Here is a 16,350-nt window from a genome sequence, read left to right as displayed (position 1 = left end):
TGAAGTGGACTTGTCTCCCAACGTCTAGACTTTTAAATTGACACCAATACTCTTGCGTCTATTATGGCGCAAATGATGCGCACGAGACATGTGGATGACTGGATTTTAGATCTGAACCGTCTATTAGGTGGGCCCACTATAGATTGTCATTGGCATAAAATTGTTCTGATCTTGTATGGTCCTAATAAAGCATGAACGGTTAGGATTGTCTGATTGGGGTAATTTTCACGAGATTGTTATGGTTTTGATGAAACCATTGATCTAATGGTCATCACAAGATGACCATGTGGGGTTCAAATTAGACGTTGATCTCTTGATCAATGGTTTTGATGAAACCATTGATCTAAGGTGAGACCCAATTGATGAACGCTCTAGATAGGTGGTCCCACCATCCGCATGCCTTTGCATGGGGTCTGGGATTGACGTGATATGGGTTGAAGGGAGGGTAATTTTGTCATTTCATGTAGTTTTTTAATTAAAATATCGAGCAAGGTTGCCTGGGATTGACGTGGAAGTGCCGCGATCGTCGGGCTAATTACAAAAATCGCCGTATTTCTTTATCTTTGTCAACGGAGCGGGACCCACGCGAAATGTATTCCCAGCCGGCTCCTCCATGTCAATCAAATCTCTTATGCCTTTAGGAAGGGAAGTCGAATTTAAAGGCTGGCTTCTATGCCCCGGCAAAAGCGACCCGTGCCCGCACCGGGTCTGAGTTTTAGTGACCCGTCAAAACTAACCTGCGGGTGACCCAACCCGCAAAAACACGGGTCGGGTCGGGTCAACCCGCGGGCACTCACAAGTCACTTGGCTTTTTAAAGGGTGGTGATCTTGTTATGCTAATCTATGGTGATTTTGTCATGCTAATCTATTTTTTAAGAGTTTGATGCCTAAATAGGTTATGGCTGGCACCATAGAATATAAATAGGTTGTGGCTAGCACCATAGGTTGATCCCAACGCTCCGATTTCAATGTTAGAGGGTTGATCACTTGATCCTAACCCTCTATAGATCGGAGGGTTAGGATCAACTTATTGAAATGATTTTTGGGGCACAACCTATTTAGGCTGTGGGCCATCTAATGGACGGTTTGGATCATCCCACGGTGCCTGCCATACCCCTTCATCAAAATCCAGTGTTAATATTTTCCAAAATAAACTACTGTTTCAATTTGCGGGTGACCTACGGGTTGACCCGGCCCACCCGCGGGCCGCGCGGGTCACCAAAATTCTGACCCGCAAAAATGCGGGTCATCTCCTGACCCGACCTGTGTGACCCGCACCCCCATCACCCGCGGGTTGACCCGGCCCGACCCACCCGTTTGCCAGGTCCCAGTTGTGTTATAGACTTTTAGTACGCGTGAGGAGGCAAGAGAAGTGATATATTCATATCTCTCTTTTACTTGGGACAGCCCCCTTTAGTGTAAACGTGTAGTCGTAAATACACTAGCGGCCCTAGCGGGGGCTGTCCCAAGTAAAAATAAGGGGCGGATATATCATTTCCTATGAGATAATTTCTGTATTATAATGCTAAGGTCTGGCCGTAGTGTTTGTCACGTTTAGACGATTCCAGTTTCACCAAGTATTGGTATTTCCACTACCTTATTCTGATAGATACACCCCTTTTATTTTCAAAGAAATTATACTGTGTTCTCACCTACTTTCCAAAGAAAAAATCGTATTCTTGAGAACACCATGTCCTCTTCTGAGGGGATCTAAGAATGATGGATCTCCTTCTTCAGAATGGAAGGTTGCAAGATGGAGACTATGCCCATTGAAACATGCATGAGAGAATCAGATGTGATCCTATTTTTTTAAGAATAGATTCTCCATTAAAGTTTAGCCTACATACACGACTTTCATATGTAGAATGATTGTAATGATTTTTTGTTGGAATTTTGAACCCAATTGTGAGAATGACTTTTAAACTCAAAATTTACGAGCGAAGATTCAAAATAAAGAACATCCCTCTTGCTTTTCAAACATCTAATCTTTTAGTGATGTCTTGAGACTTTAACCCAAAACCAATTGTGTTGTGAGTGACCCAATTCTACATGAACCAAAGTTAATAAAACACAAGTACGCACGTGCAGGGCCATGACCATGGTTTGAGGTCGGGTTTAGGTTCAAATAAAAATCATCTTTTTGGTAAAAAAAAAAAAAAACGGTTTGGTTTTCTTAATTAGCACTTACTAATCTTAATACATGTAATCTTGCGGTTTTAATTCCTATATGGATTGTAATTGCACCATTTAAGTTTCTTGCCGCTTTGTGACCGTTTTTAGTGCAGTTTGTCTTCTCCAAACAACGACAAAGAGTGATTTTGGAGAGAGGCGTTTCCACTCTATTTTGAGGCATCTCTTCTCTATAAAAGCAGAAGTGTTATTTCACCCAAAAATCCACAAATCCAGCACACTATTTTCAGATTTAGAGAAAAACTTTCTGGTCTACATAAAACCATCTTCCTTGAGTTTTTACTCTTGTCCCGTCCTCCATTTATTTTCTGAGTCTGAGCGCAGTTCTAACGTGATTTGAAGTAGACCAGTAAGCAGGTGCACCTCTATTGAAGCATAACAGGGTTGTATTATCTTAGAGCATTGATTTGCAGATCCCAATTGCACCGTAGGGCGAATACGATTCTTAGAAAGTGACCAAAGTGGCACAACTCAAGCATTTCCTTCCTCTTCATTATTCTGGTTTTCAAAGGGGTTTAACTCCAAATCGATAAGTGCAATATGCCTTCTCAATTTTATCTTGATTTTCGAATAATACCAAAGATTGGTTCAGGACTTGAGATTAGTCAATGATCACTTTGCCTTGAATTATTTATTTTCCAACATTTTCCATCACAATAATGGTTTTCCCATACACCCATCACACATTGAGAAGGTCAACAATGAGAGAAAACCATGATCGGCTACCGTTTGAATTTGATCACATTGTCTCTAAATAGCACTTTTTCTATACATTGATTTGCTATAAGAGTGATATACAAATAAAGAAAAAAAACCTTAATATTTTGGACACACGAGTAGGTTATGGTTACATCATAAATTGTCAAAAATGTACTCTCCTAAATTAATGAAATAATGTTCATGAATGTTATAATCAAATTAATTTGTTCTATTGACATCCAAATGTGGCCATGATACGCTTTCAAATGTTTCATGTAACTGTGTGTTATATCATAAAATTATCGAGGGTTATCAAATGACCAAATATTGTTAAATCAATTTGGAACAAATAGTTTACTACGTGAGACCGACAGTGAGTGACCTTGATATTGGACATCTATGATTTATTCGATTAACAATGTTTGTCTTGACTTCTATAATTAATTGGATTAGTAATGTTTGTCTGGATATGAAATAACTAATAAGGTGCATTAATTGAATTAGTTCACCCAATGGCGAGGGAACGCGGGAGATAACTAATAAGGTGCATTAATTGGATTAGTTTACTCAATGGCAAGAGAGAGAGAGAGAGAGAGCCTACTCAAAGCATGATTTATTTTTCCCATGTTTTTGGGTATTTCTTAGCCTCTCCTCATTCATGCCCTATAAAGTCTCTACTTCTCCCACCCTCCTTACCTCTCTCTCACTACTTGATAAACTAGTATGTGATTTGCTAGGATCCATCTGAAAAGGCATTTCGTGGAAAGTCTGTTGCATGAGAGAGCAGCACCTCATGAATAAAGACAAAATCTGTTGGAAAGTGAGCCTTTGTGGCAGCTTTCTCATGTAACAGACGTTCTGCAAAATGCAGTTCCCAACTAACATTCCAATAAGAAGAAAAGGATTAAAATATGCTCTAAAAGTTTTCCGATATTTCAACACTCAATTCAAGTTTGGGTTACTTATTCCTCTGTCCTATGTATATCCTTCACTTTCTACTCTTGACTTCACACGTCCAAGTACAACTAATGATGGAATTAGAGCAAATCAAACTCGTGAACTTAAGGAGCCTACCCCCAATAAACTATGAGCGTATGAAAGTTGGGAATAGGGAACCCGAACACAAACCAAGTGAACCAACAAACCTTCTGCGAAAGGTGAATCCGAACAAAACCCAACTGAATCGACAACCTTGCAACGTAGGTTAAGGCCATTTTGTATCGACAAGAATGAAAGAAGTCCCAAGGTAATAAGAAAGGAAAACCAATATCTATAATATCAAACTTATGTCACTTGTGCACATGATTAGAACCCTACTGGGTCCTACCATTAGCCTAAACTCATACTGACTCTACGATCCTAATCATGCCGGCGATTTTTTTATTATTGCAAATGAACGGGTACAAAAAGATTGACCAATGTCCATATTCAAACAATTGAAAGTTCTCTATTCAAATAGTTAGGATCATATTATCAATAAGATATTTAACTTTACACATCCATGATGCAAAAATGCATCACATGGCACCGAATTAGGGTTCATTAATAGGCGAGAAGAGAAAAAAAAGTGATGACAATTCAATCAGCCAGATATAGTACACGTCTATTTGATCTAACCTGTTGGTCCATCTAATGAGTCCCGCCGTGGATGTCCTAAGGGTTAACCGGTTAAGGCTGCATTTGGATTGCTGGAATCAGTATCCTATTCTGATTTCTGCAATTGGTGAAAAAAATGAACGGAAATGAAGGGATGAAATAAAAGAGAAAAAAATACTCATATCTGTCTCGCTCCAAGAGGTGGTCTCTGATTCCACCAAGTTGTAATGAAATTTTCATTGAATCTAAGGGAAATGATATCAGCACAACCATGTTTTCATATTTTCAAATAGGCTCCTTGACTTTTATTATTTGAAGAGCTCTCAAAGGTTATTACGGTTCTCAAAAAGCTCTCATAACCCAATTAGAAAAGAAATGATTAAAGATCACTCGGAGATAAAAAAAATAAATAAAAAGTGTTTCAAATATCCTAATTGGGATATAAAAAAAAAAGGTCACTAAAAATGTGTGTTTTACACATAGTGAGCAAAACGTGATTCGGCAAAAAAAAACATGACAGGCAAAAATTCGAGTTTAATACGGTATTGGTTAAAAAAAAACGTAGTAAAAAAACAAAAACACAAGAAAATAAATTTAAAATTCTGTCATTTACAAAATATGGTGTGGGTAAAATTGGAGAGCTGGCCAAAAAAGTGTTTAAAACACATTTTAAACATGTTTAAAACGTTCCATTTTTTTCATTGTAAAAGTTTTAAACTATTAAACGGCACACCAATAAAATGCATTTTTTTCAAAAAAAAAAAAAACACCGTTTAAAACGGAGTTTTGCTAACTATGGTTTTACCTTTCTATCAAGACCAAAAAACAATTCTGTCCTCTACTCAAATAAAGCACGGCACCCTTCTCGTCTCCTCTCTTTTTTCACCATGTTTTCATCTCTACTCACGTAGAGAAGATGACGGAGAGGAAGAAGAGGAGGTAAAGGAAGAGGAGGAGGAGGAGGAGGAAGAAGAAGAAAAGAGGAAGAAAGAGAAGAAGAAGAAGAAGATCGTGACAATAATGATTATAAAGGCACAGAAAAAAATGGAAGTCGTCGGAAAAAATGGAAGGCGGCGGAAAGAAAAGAAGGAGGAGGAAAAAACAGAAAAGAAAATTAAAGGGGAGGAAAAAGAACGCTGAAAAAAAATGACAGTGGACGGGAAAAATGGAAGTTTACCAAAAGAGTGGTTTTATTATGGGAAATGACATCCCCCCCCCCCCCCCCCCCCCCCCTTTTAATCAAGATCTTTTAAGGATGTAATGGACCCAGACAGTTCGTTGGATCAAAAGGATCCAAATATTAATGGACACAATTTGGGCATAGAAATTGGATCCAGACCGTGTCTATTAGATCCTTATCATAAGGTCAGAAATTATGGATCGTGACCTAGACGTACGTAGGCATAAAATTCGATGGAGCAACATAGATCCAAATGGTAGGTTCCTATGTATGAACATACACTTCGCATTTTTGTTGAGTTATATCTCTTCGTGAGGGCTACTTCTGTAATAATATTTAAAAGCCCTATCCATTTTTTATTTTTGACCAATCCGTAGTATATGGCCCATACAAAGTAAGGCCAACCAAAATTAATGGTTTGGACAAGTGGGCCTCACTCCTTTGGAAAAATATGCGCGACCATCGTACAAGGCTTTCAATGACTGATTGAGATTTTTTGTATTTCTCCTACAAGACTTTCAATGACTGATTGAGATTTTTTGTACCTCTCTCTCTCTCTCTCACTCACACACACACACACACACTCTCTCTCTCTCTCTCTCTCTCTCAATGGGGCAAAAGCAATTTCTTGATTTGTCGGCGCTCTTACCTACGGATTTTGCTTTGATTTTTCCCACTTCTATACATTTAAAGATATGGGATTTGCTAAGCTCCATTCCGAAAGGCTCTGTTCACTTGCGTTCCCGGGAAAGCAAATCCCTGGAAACAGACTCATTTTTGCTTGACAAGACCTTGACAAGACATAATTCTGGTGTTCACTTGCTTTCCTGAGAAATTAACAAGCCTGGGTGGAATATGTCAAATAATGATATGGAATTGCCAAAAATGACGTGGAAGTGCCTCTTTTCTCACTAGTGTGGGAAACCAAATCCCATTATTTTGGTCGGATTTGCTTTCCCGGGAAAACTAGTGATAAAAGGTGGGCAAGCAGTTTCTCGGGAAATATTTTCCTGCATAGATCCTGCGCACGTGAACAGGCGCGGGAAACCTTTTCCTACACAGTTTCCCTGGATTTCTTTTCCTAATGCCACGTCAGAATCCCGGGAAATCTTTTCTTTTCCTTCCCCGAGAAAACAAGTGAACAGAGCCAAAGGGTTTTCGCGGCTGGTCTGTCGCACTTCAGACCAGCCACCTCGTGAATGGAGACAAAAGCTGTTGTCTTCATTAATGAGGTTGTCTCCATTAACGAGGTGGCTGGTCTGACGTGCGATAGACCAGCCGCGAAAACCCTTTTGCGATGGACGCTAGCAATTCCCTTAAAGAGAAGAAACCAACAAGGGCCCCATCCACGCTTGATATTTGTTCCAACAGCAGACCCTAAAAAAGTTGAAAGGGTGGGCTGTTGTTGCATAGAATCCTATTCCTTATCTTATTTCTCAAAGGGGCGGTATGGATACACGGATTTTAGAATCTTGGATTTCATCAAAATCATGGATGGAAGACGAGAGGAGACTGCCCCTGTTTCCAGGTTTTAGAAATCTCAGGATGGGAGAGAGATATCTAAAACCTGGATTTCTTACTTTAACCCTTCAGCTGCAACCTACTTCCCCACACCTGCAACCTACTTCCATTGTAAAATCCAGAATTTTTAACTGCTTTCAAACTAAAATCCAAGGTTCTAAATTCCACGTATCTAAATGGCCCCTAAATGTATGCCAATGGAGAGACGCTCCAACTGCAATTTCCCCTCGTTCCTTGAAAGGAATCGAGTGCACATTTGTCATAAATTCACCGTAGCCTTCACTTTTGGTCATATGCTGATGTTGTGCGACTGAAGTCCAATATTTTTTCAGAATGTATAGTGGGGTCCACGTCATGGGATGATCTAAACGGTTCATTTGATGGGCACAACCTAAAACGGTTGTACCCCATAAATCATCTCCATAGGGATGATCTTATCCGTCTGATCTATAGATGTTTATGTAATGTGCAGTCCTCGGCATATAGGAGGGTTAGGACCATCCCATGGAGATGCTTTACAGGGTACAACCTATTTACATTATGTCCCATCAAATGAACAGTTTGGAGAGAAATTATATGATGAAGGGCCGTATAAACACGTACCCATACTCCCATCCTTGATATTCGATCCAACAACAGCTCCTAAAAAATACTAGACTTCACACACACGAACACACACCATACAAAATCTCTAATTTAAAAGCTTTGAAAGTTGGCTAGACGTGGAAAGAGAGTTTAAGTGAGCGAGTTGAGTTATACACAATTCGATTGAGTTACTCATGATGACAATATAACTGAGTCTATTGGGCTCTGTTAATCTAAAACATTACTTAATGATCACTTTGGATATTTGGCAATGAAAACAAAGAAAAATACAAATTGAACGAGATGGGTTATAAATAATAGGGCTGCACATTTAACCGCCTAAACCGATAAACCGAACCGAACCGGGCCTTTCGGTTTGGTTTGGTTCGGTTTTTAGTGGCATTGGTTCGGTCACGGTTTCAGTTTTCCATAAATCGTTTGGATCGGTTCGGTCACGGTCTAGGAAAAATTTCAACCGGAAAAACCGATGGTATTTTTGCCATTTTTTTATTTTTTGTTATAAATCATATATATATATATATATCAATTTTCTTTACTTGGCACACCCAAATCTAATGTATTTAACTGGAAAGAGAAGAGACCGACCAAAATGGGTGGTTCCAAGTAAATAAATGGGTGGAAATATAACACCAAAGACCAAAAGAATAACTTATTACACGCTGAAAACTGAAAATGGATAACCTCATAACCCTAGTTGACGGATTTTTCTCTCAAATATCTACTCTATCTCCACTCTCTCTCGACCAAAACGGAAAAACCCTAGCCTAAGAAGGATTTTGTGCTTTTGATTCGCGAAAGAAGGATTTTGTGCATTTGATTCGGTAGCTGCACATTCGATCTGGGAAACGGCAAAACCCTAGCATTTGATTCGGAATTTTCTCTCAAATCTCTACTCTTTGAGGTATGCTTGAATATGCATCCCTTTTTCTTTGAGGTATGCTTGAATATGCATCCCTTTTTCTGCATTCGATATGCTTGAATATATCATTACCCCCTAAATCGTGTAAACCGAAGTAAAATTTCGTCAAAAATGTTTTTTCTTGTAATCCAAACAGGGCATAAAAGTAGTAGCAATCCAACTCAAGGAAATCGGATAAACCGTGAACCGAACCGAACCGATCCGGTCAAGATCGGTTTGGTTCTGTTCGGTTTGACCCCCAAACAGTTCGGTTACGGTTTGGAAATTTTCCAAACCGATGGCATCTGTTCAGTTCAAGAAATCCCCCAAAACCGAACCGAACCGAACCATGTGCAGCCCTAATAAATAACTTAACCATGGCTCCTCCTCCTTGGTGTGTAATCGACGATGCGTTGGTCTTTTCCAAGCACAAGAGCAGCTAAAAAACGTCCCTTGTTATTTTCTTTCCTTGCATACCACTATATTTAATGGGTAACCTCTCTCAAGATTAAGTTCTCTCTCTCTCTCTCTCTCTCTCTCTCTCTCTCTATGAACTCTATAGTTGTGATAGTGGAAAGATGGACCAAGGGTTTTCTTTTACAGGTAAAAGCTCTCATAGAACTTCCCGAATAAAAGTAAATTCATTTAGATCCTTTAGGCGAAATTGGCAAGTGTCAATTTAGCCAATTTCCCATTCCGAACATTTCCAAATTTAAAGAAATACCATATACTATTGAACGGTTGCTTAATATGCAAGGCCGTACACTTTAGAAACTCCAAAACAAAGAAACAACCAAGATTAGAAACTCTAATCTTAGAATATGTCTAAGCTGAATTGAAGAGAAATTATACGGTGCCTGAGCGTGAAATCAAGTGTAGGTGGTACTAGAAAAGTACAACCCTTGATAATTGGTCCAATGAGGAATGCTAGATTCACAGATGCCCTTGCAAATAAAGGGCACCCCCATTTGTCAAATCCCACTTAACACACACAGACTAAAACATTAAAAAACAAAAATAGATAGTAGAATTATCTCGTGAGAGACTTTACTACTACTTTCCTTCCGGATAGTCCACAAAGCCAAGGGATTAGTGCTGACAACACCAATGAGGCGGCCCTTTGCCCCTTTATTTGTAAGGGTGCCAATGAATCTAACATTCCTCTTAATCCAACAACAGCCCACTTTCTAAGAGGCTACACGCTCGGCCACTATAGAGAGTCTCTGTAATAAAAGACAGGGAAAAGATCTCAGGAAAACTGTGTTTTAATAAAGGGTTTTGCTAACGATCAGGGCACTCGTTAAGGTGCTTTGGAAAATAAATTTTCCAATCATTTTACAAGCTGTTCAGACTTTTACTCACGTTTTAAACTTTGAGAGATCTTTAAACTTTGTCCAAACATGGTAGTGGTTGGGTTTTCCAACGAGGAGAAAGCTAAATTCACGTGCCGACAAATGTCATCTATTGTTGCATTACTGCCTCTCCCTTGTACATGGATTTTATCTTGGGAAATGTTATCAGCACTATTGTATTTTGATGATGGCACTCCTCACTTTATTGGAAGTACTGTATGGCCTGCACCTAGGATGATCCAAACCGCCCATTAGATGGGCCACAGCCGAAATAGGTTGTGCCCTAAAAATTATGTCCATATGTTGATCTTAACCCTCCGATCTGAATGTTAGAGGGTTGATCCTAACCCATATAGAGGGTTGATAACCCCCTTTTAGAGACTTGATAAATGATAACCCCCATTCCTTTTAGATGTGTGGTTGGCTCTAATTTCACACAAAGAGACATAAGGTCTCTCTCTCTCTCTCTCAAAGGGGCCAAAAACAATCTCTTGATTTATTGGCCCTGTTGCACAGGGATTTCGCTTATGAGATAATTCCAACTCCTATACATTTAAAGAGATGTCCTTTGTGTGGTGTGCTTTAATTCACAGAGACACACGGAGACATAAGCTCTCTCTCAATGGGGGCCAAAAGCTATTTGTTAAATTATTGGCGCCGTTGCACAGGGATTTTGCTTAGATAATTCCAATTTCTACACATTTAATGAGATGCCCTTTGTGTGGTGTGCTTTAATTCACAGTGACACACAGATAAGCTCTCTCTCAATGGGGCCAAAAGCTATTTGTGTGTTGAATTTTTAATTTTGCTGCTATATATTCCTTAGAAGGAATTGCATGCACATTTATCATAAATTCACGATAGCCCTCACTTTTGGTCTTCATAATTAGAGTTTAAAAGCTAGATTTGGAAAGAGAGTCTAATTGGGTGAGTTGAGTTGAGTTACCCAATTCGATCGAGCTACACGTGACGACAAAAACTGAGTTTCTGTATATGGTTTTTTTGTTTTGGGAAATGATATTTATGCCCCTTTCATCACGAGGGACACCCATTTGCCAGTGTACTTTGCAATCAAAGCCACTGGATTTTTTTGACATAAAGTACATCATCTCCCTTTTTGCCATTGATACGCTGACGGTTGGGTGTCCCTGGTGATCAAAAGGGCGTAAATATCACTTCCCTTTTTTTTTTTTCTTTCACTGTTTTTCCTACTTTGTAGAAAAATCAATTTAATGAATTATTGTCGTTATTGCATAGGGATTGCTTATATCACTTGTTTCGGTGGTTCCCTTCTGTGTCAGTGCTGCTTGTATCCTCCCTCTAAATCTCAAAGCCACAAAACAGTTGCTCTTCAAATATCCTTTCTCCCCAACAATTCCTTATCTTTGTCATTGGAAAGAATGGCCTTTCCTGGGGAGTCGGCAGTTCTCAGAGTTGGCAAGCTTTTATGCACCACCATCTACTCAAAGATCACCATCTTTTTCAAATTCCATCCAAATACCGACTCTCTTCGAGCAAAGATGAAGGAACTCTCAGATTCTAAGCAAAACATAGAAGGATATCTTGAATCAACTGGTAAACAAGGAAAAGTAGCAATACTGCCAGTGAAAGATTGGATACCAAAGGTGAATAACATCGAAGGCCAATGGAACTCAATGGAGGAAGATATCAAAGCCAGCCAGAAACATTTTTGTGGGTGTTTTCCAAATTGTTATTTACGCTATAAATTAAGCAAAAGTAGCGAGGAAAAGATCAAAGAGGTGAAGGAGCTTATAGATACCAGGGCCAATTTTCCAGAAGAGTTGGCGATTCCTAATCCTCAGCCAGAATCTGTCCAGGAGATGCCAGAACCGTCGATTGTGGATCAGAAAGCAGCATCAGAGCTATTAGATCGTCTCAAAGAGCTGGTGTTGAATGATGATATCAGAAAGATAGGGATTTGGGGTATGGGAGGAGTAGGAAAGACTACTCTTGTAAGTAACTTGAACAATATGATGGCCGATGGATCCTTGGCGCACCCCTTTGATATTATTATTCTGGTCACTGTGTCAAGCATCTTAGACTTGCATAGGATTCAATTGCAAATTGCCGAAAGATTGAAATTCAAGGAGGAATTGGAGAAGGAGAGCGAGGGAAGATGGGCAACTCTATTGTTACAGCGATTGAAGAAACAAAAGAAATGTCTCATGATATTGGATGATGTATGGGAGAAAATAGATTTGGACAAAGTGGGCATTCCACAAGGAGATCTGCTGGGCTGTAAGATTATATTAACAACAAGATCTGTTGATGTATGTAACCAGATGGAGACAACTGTAGACATTAGAGTCGACATTCTAAACGATGAAGCTAGTTCGGAGTTGTTTAGCAAACATGTTGGAGAGCTGCCTGATGTCGAAGAGATAAAATCTCTAGCAAGGGACGTTGCCAAAGAGTGTAAGGGCTTGCCACTCGCAATTAAGGTTGTCGGTGGCTCTATGAGAGGAAAGAAAAGGGTCGAGCAGTGGAGGAAAGCCTTAAGAGGACTCCGAACGTCTGCGCCAAAAAATATTGAACGTGTGGAGGACGATGTATTTCAGCCCTTGAAATGGAGTTACGACTCGTTAGAAGGTCAGAACATTCAACACTGCTTTTTGTACTGTTCATTATTTCCTGAAGATTTTTCTATTGATGAAGATGAGCTCATACGATGTTGGAGAGCTGACGCTTTAATAGACGAATCAATGAATATAGAAGAATCCAGAGAGAGTGGAGTTGATTTGATTGAAAGCTAAAGGGTTCATGCATGCTGGAACCTGGAAAAAACGAAGGAACAGTAAAATGCATGATATTGTCCGCGATGCTGCTCTATGGATTGCGTCCTCGTCAGAAGATGGGGAAAAATTCTTTGTCCAATCTAACATGGACTCCAGTAAGATCACAGACGAAGGGATGCATGAATCAATTAACAGAGCTTCTTTTGTTCGTGGGAGATTAAGCGAGATTCCTACGTTTTTGGCGGGATGTTCAAGGCTATCAACTTTATTTCTTCAATATAATCCTCTTTATAAGATTCCTAAAGATATCTTTCTTGGTTTGAAAGCACTTAGGGTCTTGAATTTAAGTAGTACAAAAATCAAATCACTGCCAAAAGAGGTGGGCGAACTTAATAATCTAAGGCTACTAAATCTATCAAACACGTATGAGCTAGAAAGAATTGAAGCCCACACGATATCAAGGTTGTCTAGGTTGGAGGTACTAGACGAGTATCAGAGTCATTATGGGTGGAAGGTGAAAGGTGAGGTGGATGAGGAAAGTGTGACGTTGGATGAGATACTACATTTAGAGCGCTTGTATCTTCTTCGAATTAAAGTCTCTAGCACTGGTTATTTTCCTTTGGGTTCAACTTGGTTGAAAAGGCTAAAAAGTTTTCATTTTCACATGGTGTATAATAATCATGAAAGTTTTTTTTGGTCAGATATAGATAATGAAAGAGTGGTAGAGCTGATTGGTGATGTTGAACACCTGGCCAAATGTGCTGAGGGGATGTTAAATATTGCAACTTCTTTATGTATACAGGATTGCTTTGTAAATAGGATAGGGGAACTAGTTAAAATTGTACCGAATCTAGAGGAATTATTCCTTTTTCAGATTGAGGGGTCAGACAACATTTGGGAGGGAATGGTTAAAAGTGGAGGAAGAAGTAGCTTTCCTAAATTACAAAAGATCACAGCGTTTAGTTGTCAGAGATTAAAGAGTCTCATTCCCCATGATTTGCTTCAACAACTAGACAACCTTGAAGAAATCCATGTATTTAATTGTCACAATATGGAGGAGATATTTGGAGCAAAGGTGGTTGACGATAATACATCCGAGATAGTCGAACGTGCAGCGTAGTGGACAGTAATGCACTCCCAAATCTACGATTTTTATACCTTTTTAACTTACCGAAATTGAGGTACATTTGCCAAGAGGCATTTTCATGGCCCTCTTTGGAGATTGTTCGTTTCTGGGCTTGCTCTAATCTACGGAGGCTTCCTTTTTCTACATGTAATGCAAACAAAATACAAGAGATTGAGGGAGAAGAGAAATGGTGGAAAGATTTAGAATGGGAAGATGAAGCTACGAGGTTGAATCTTCAAAAACATTTCAAAGAAAGGACACCATGGTTATAAGCAGGGACTCTCGGAGGTTCGATCTTCAAGAACATTTCAAAGGAAGGAAATACTAAGCGGAGACTCTCGCAGGTACTCTCGCTCTGTCTCTGTCGCTTTCAATTTGAATATGTTGTAGCTTTTTGTATATTTCTTTCTTAATTTTTTATTAACCTTTTGTGTTTTTGTTTTTGTTTTTCATAATTCCCTATTAGTGAAAAGCGGGAGGGAAGAGAAGAGAGAGTGGGCAAAAGGAGAAGCATCTTCTTCATCTGATGGATTCCGAGAGTTGGTGTACCAAATCAAATGCTACATATATATTTCCTTCCAAATAAATGCCATGTCCAAGTGGGTTTGTCTTGCCTTGTTTCTCTCTTTGACTTCATGGAGCAATCAACACGGTTGATCTCGTGGAACATCATCAGATAAGGCCCTGTTTAGATTGCAGCAAACGCATTTCTTGTTGAAATTTTTTCCTATGAATTTTTTTTTGTTTCCGTGTTTAGAGAGATGATGTATTTATGACTTTTTTATGATATCATTGTAAATTGAAGGTCAGGGTAAATAAAATTTGAACTGTGGTGATCCAAATTACTTTTTTATTTTCGTGTAATCAGACAATGGAAACATGGGAAATTCTAAAAAAAAAATTCTTTTTCCATTTTCCTAACTTTGTAGAAAATTCCTGCAATCCAGACATGGCCTAAAGGGCTACAAAAATCAATGGCTCCTTTGGCATAATCCCTAAACACAGCCTAAAGTACAAAAATCAATGTTGAACTTTTCTTGGCATAATCCTAAACAGGGCATTCTGGATTAAGGGTCTAGGATCATCGGTTGTCTTCTCAACACATTCTGCCAAACTTATGGTTGTCGTTCAGATTTATGGATTTGATCACATAATCAAAGCAGAAGTTGAGTCAAATAAGTGTATTTTCCAACAATGAAAGCGACTTCCTTGTTAGCAATTTCCTAAAATTAAACTTGCCAATAATGTCATTTTGCTTTATTATTTTTTAATCCTACAGATATTTTTGATTAAGTGAAGAAAACACATATAGCAGAGAGCCCTACCGAACTGATCAAGCTTAATACAACACAGAAACGACGATACCACATGTTAATGGGCTCAAATCTGCACTTTCTTAAACGAACAAGGCCTGAGCAATTCCCCTTTATTTGCTAGCCTATCAACCTCTGCATCAGCTTTTCTCCATATATTGAAAAAATGAATGTGAAACCCGATAATCTATCTAATACCACTTCTATTTAAATCCTCTAATTTCTAAGGCCTTGTTTGTTTGGGATTATGGACCAATCGATTGCAATTATAGCAACCGATTATTATGACGATCGCTTATGGACTACCAGCCAGTCAGCCACACCAGATAATCTTTGACCTGTGCACGATATAAACTCAAGTAAGAAAAAGATAACGAAATACAAGACAATCAACTTCCTTAAGATACAACTTATTTTTAATACAACTTATGGCTGAAATTTTAAGTATTTTTAATACTCCTCATGGCAACAGAGTACTAATTGCGTCAAATCGCTAGAGAATGTAGGAGATTGGTGAAATTTTAATTAGTTTGTTATTACAGAATATGTTGTTATTACAGCAAGAAGCCTTCGTTAAAGATCTGATCAAAGTAAATTGTAGCCAATTTAAAGGGTAGGAGGGGAGCTGAGTCAACATGGTTAGAGTGGGTTTGTCTCTTTGACTTCATGGAGCAATCAACACGGTTGATCTCGGGGAACATCATCAGATAAGGCCCTATGAATTTTTTGTTTTTTTGTTTCCCTTGTTTAGAGAGATGATGTATTTATGATATCATTGTAAATTGATAGATCCCATCTGATGGGTTCTATCAATTTGTTTGGATGATGCACAAGTTGATCCTAGTGATGGGTTCTACTTGATTTGAATCAACGGTCAAGATTATCTCACGATCTAAGTGTTGGCTTGATGTAAAAGGGTGTGTGATCTTTATGTTCTTTATTTGATTCTCCATCACGTCTGGAGCTATTGTATGGTTCGATCAAGATGATGGAAACCCCTTCATCTAAAACAATCAATTAAGATCATCTGTCAATTTGAATAAGTTTGTAATGCATGATTGATGGATCCAGCCTCAAGCCTACTTTGGATGCATATAAGAATGCCTTGTTTTT

At 38.9% G+C, this 16,350-nt stretch overlaps 2 protein-coding genes across 2 annotated transcripts; both read left to right on the top strand.

Moving 5' to 3' along the window:
• The first annotated feature begins 11,442 nt into the window (after positions 1 to 11,442).
• LOC143882754 (disease resistance protein At4g27190-like) lies at positions 11,443 to 12,816 on the top strand. Its single transcript, XM_077386182.1, has one exon. It carries the CDS (start codon positions 11,443 to 11,445, stop codon positions 12,814 to 12,816), a length of 1,374 nt encoding a protein of 457 aa, XP_077242297.1.
• Positions 12,817 to 12,823: 7 nt separating this feature from the next.
• Positions 12,824 to 14,777, top strand: LOC143884600 (disease resistance protein At4g27190-like). Its single transcript, XM_077388249.1, has 2 exons — positions 12,824 to 14,268; positions 14,391 to 14,777. The coding sequence occupies exon 1, from the start codon at positions 12,824 to 12,826 to the stop codon at positions 13,916 to 13,918; it is 1,095 nt and encodes a 364-aa protein (XP_077244364.1). The 3' UTR covers positions 13,919 to 14,268; positions 14,391 to 14,777.
• Positions 14,778 to 16,350: the final 1,573 nt, after the last annotated feature.

The sequence above is a fragment of the Tasmannia lanceolata genome, unplaced genomic scaffold, assembly GCF_043159265.1.
Source record: "Tasmannia lanceolata isolate RefF3 unplaced genomic scaffold, GAP_Taslan_0.1 ptg000008l, whole genome shotgun sequence".
NCBI classification, from domain to species: domain Eukaryota; kingdom Viridiplantae; phylum Streptophyta; class Magnoliopsida; order Canellales; family Winteraceae; genus Tasmannia; species Tasmannia lanceolata.
This window is presented reverse-complemented; position numbering and strand designations above follow the sequence as displayed.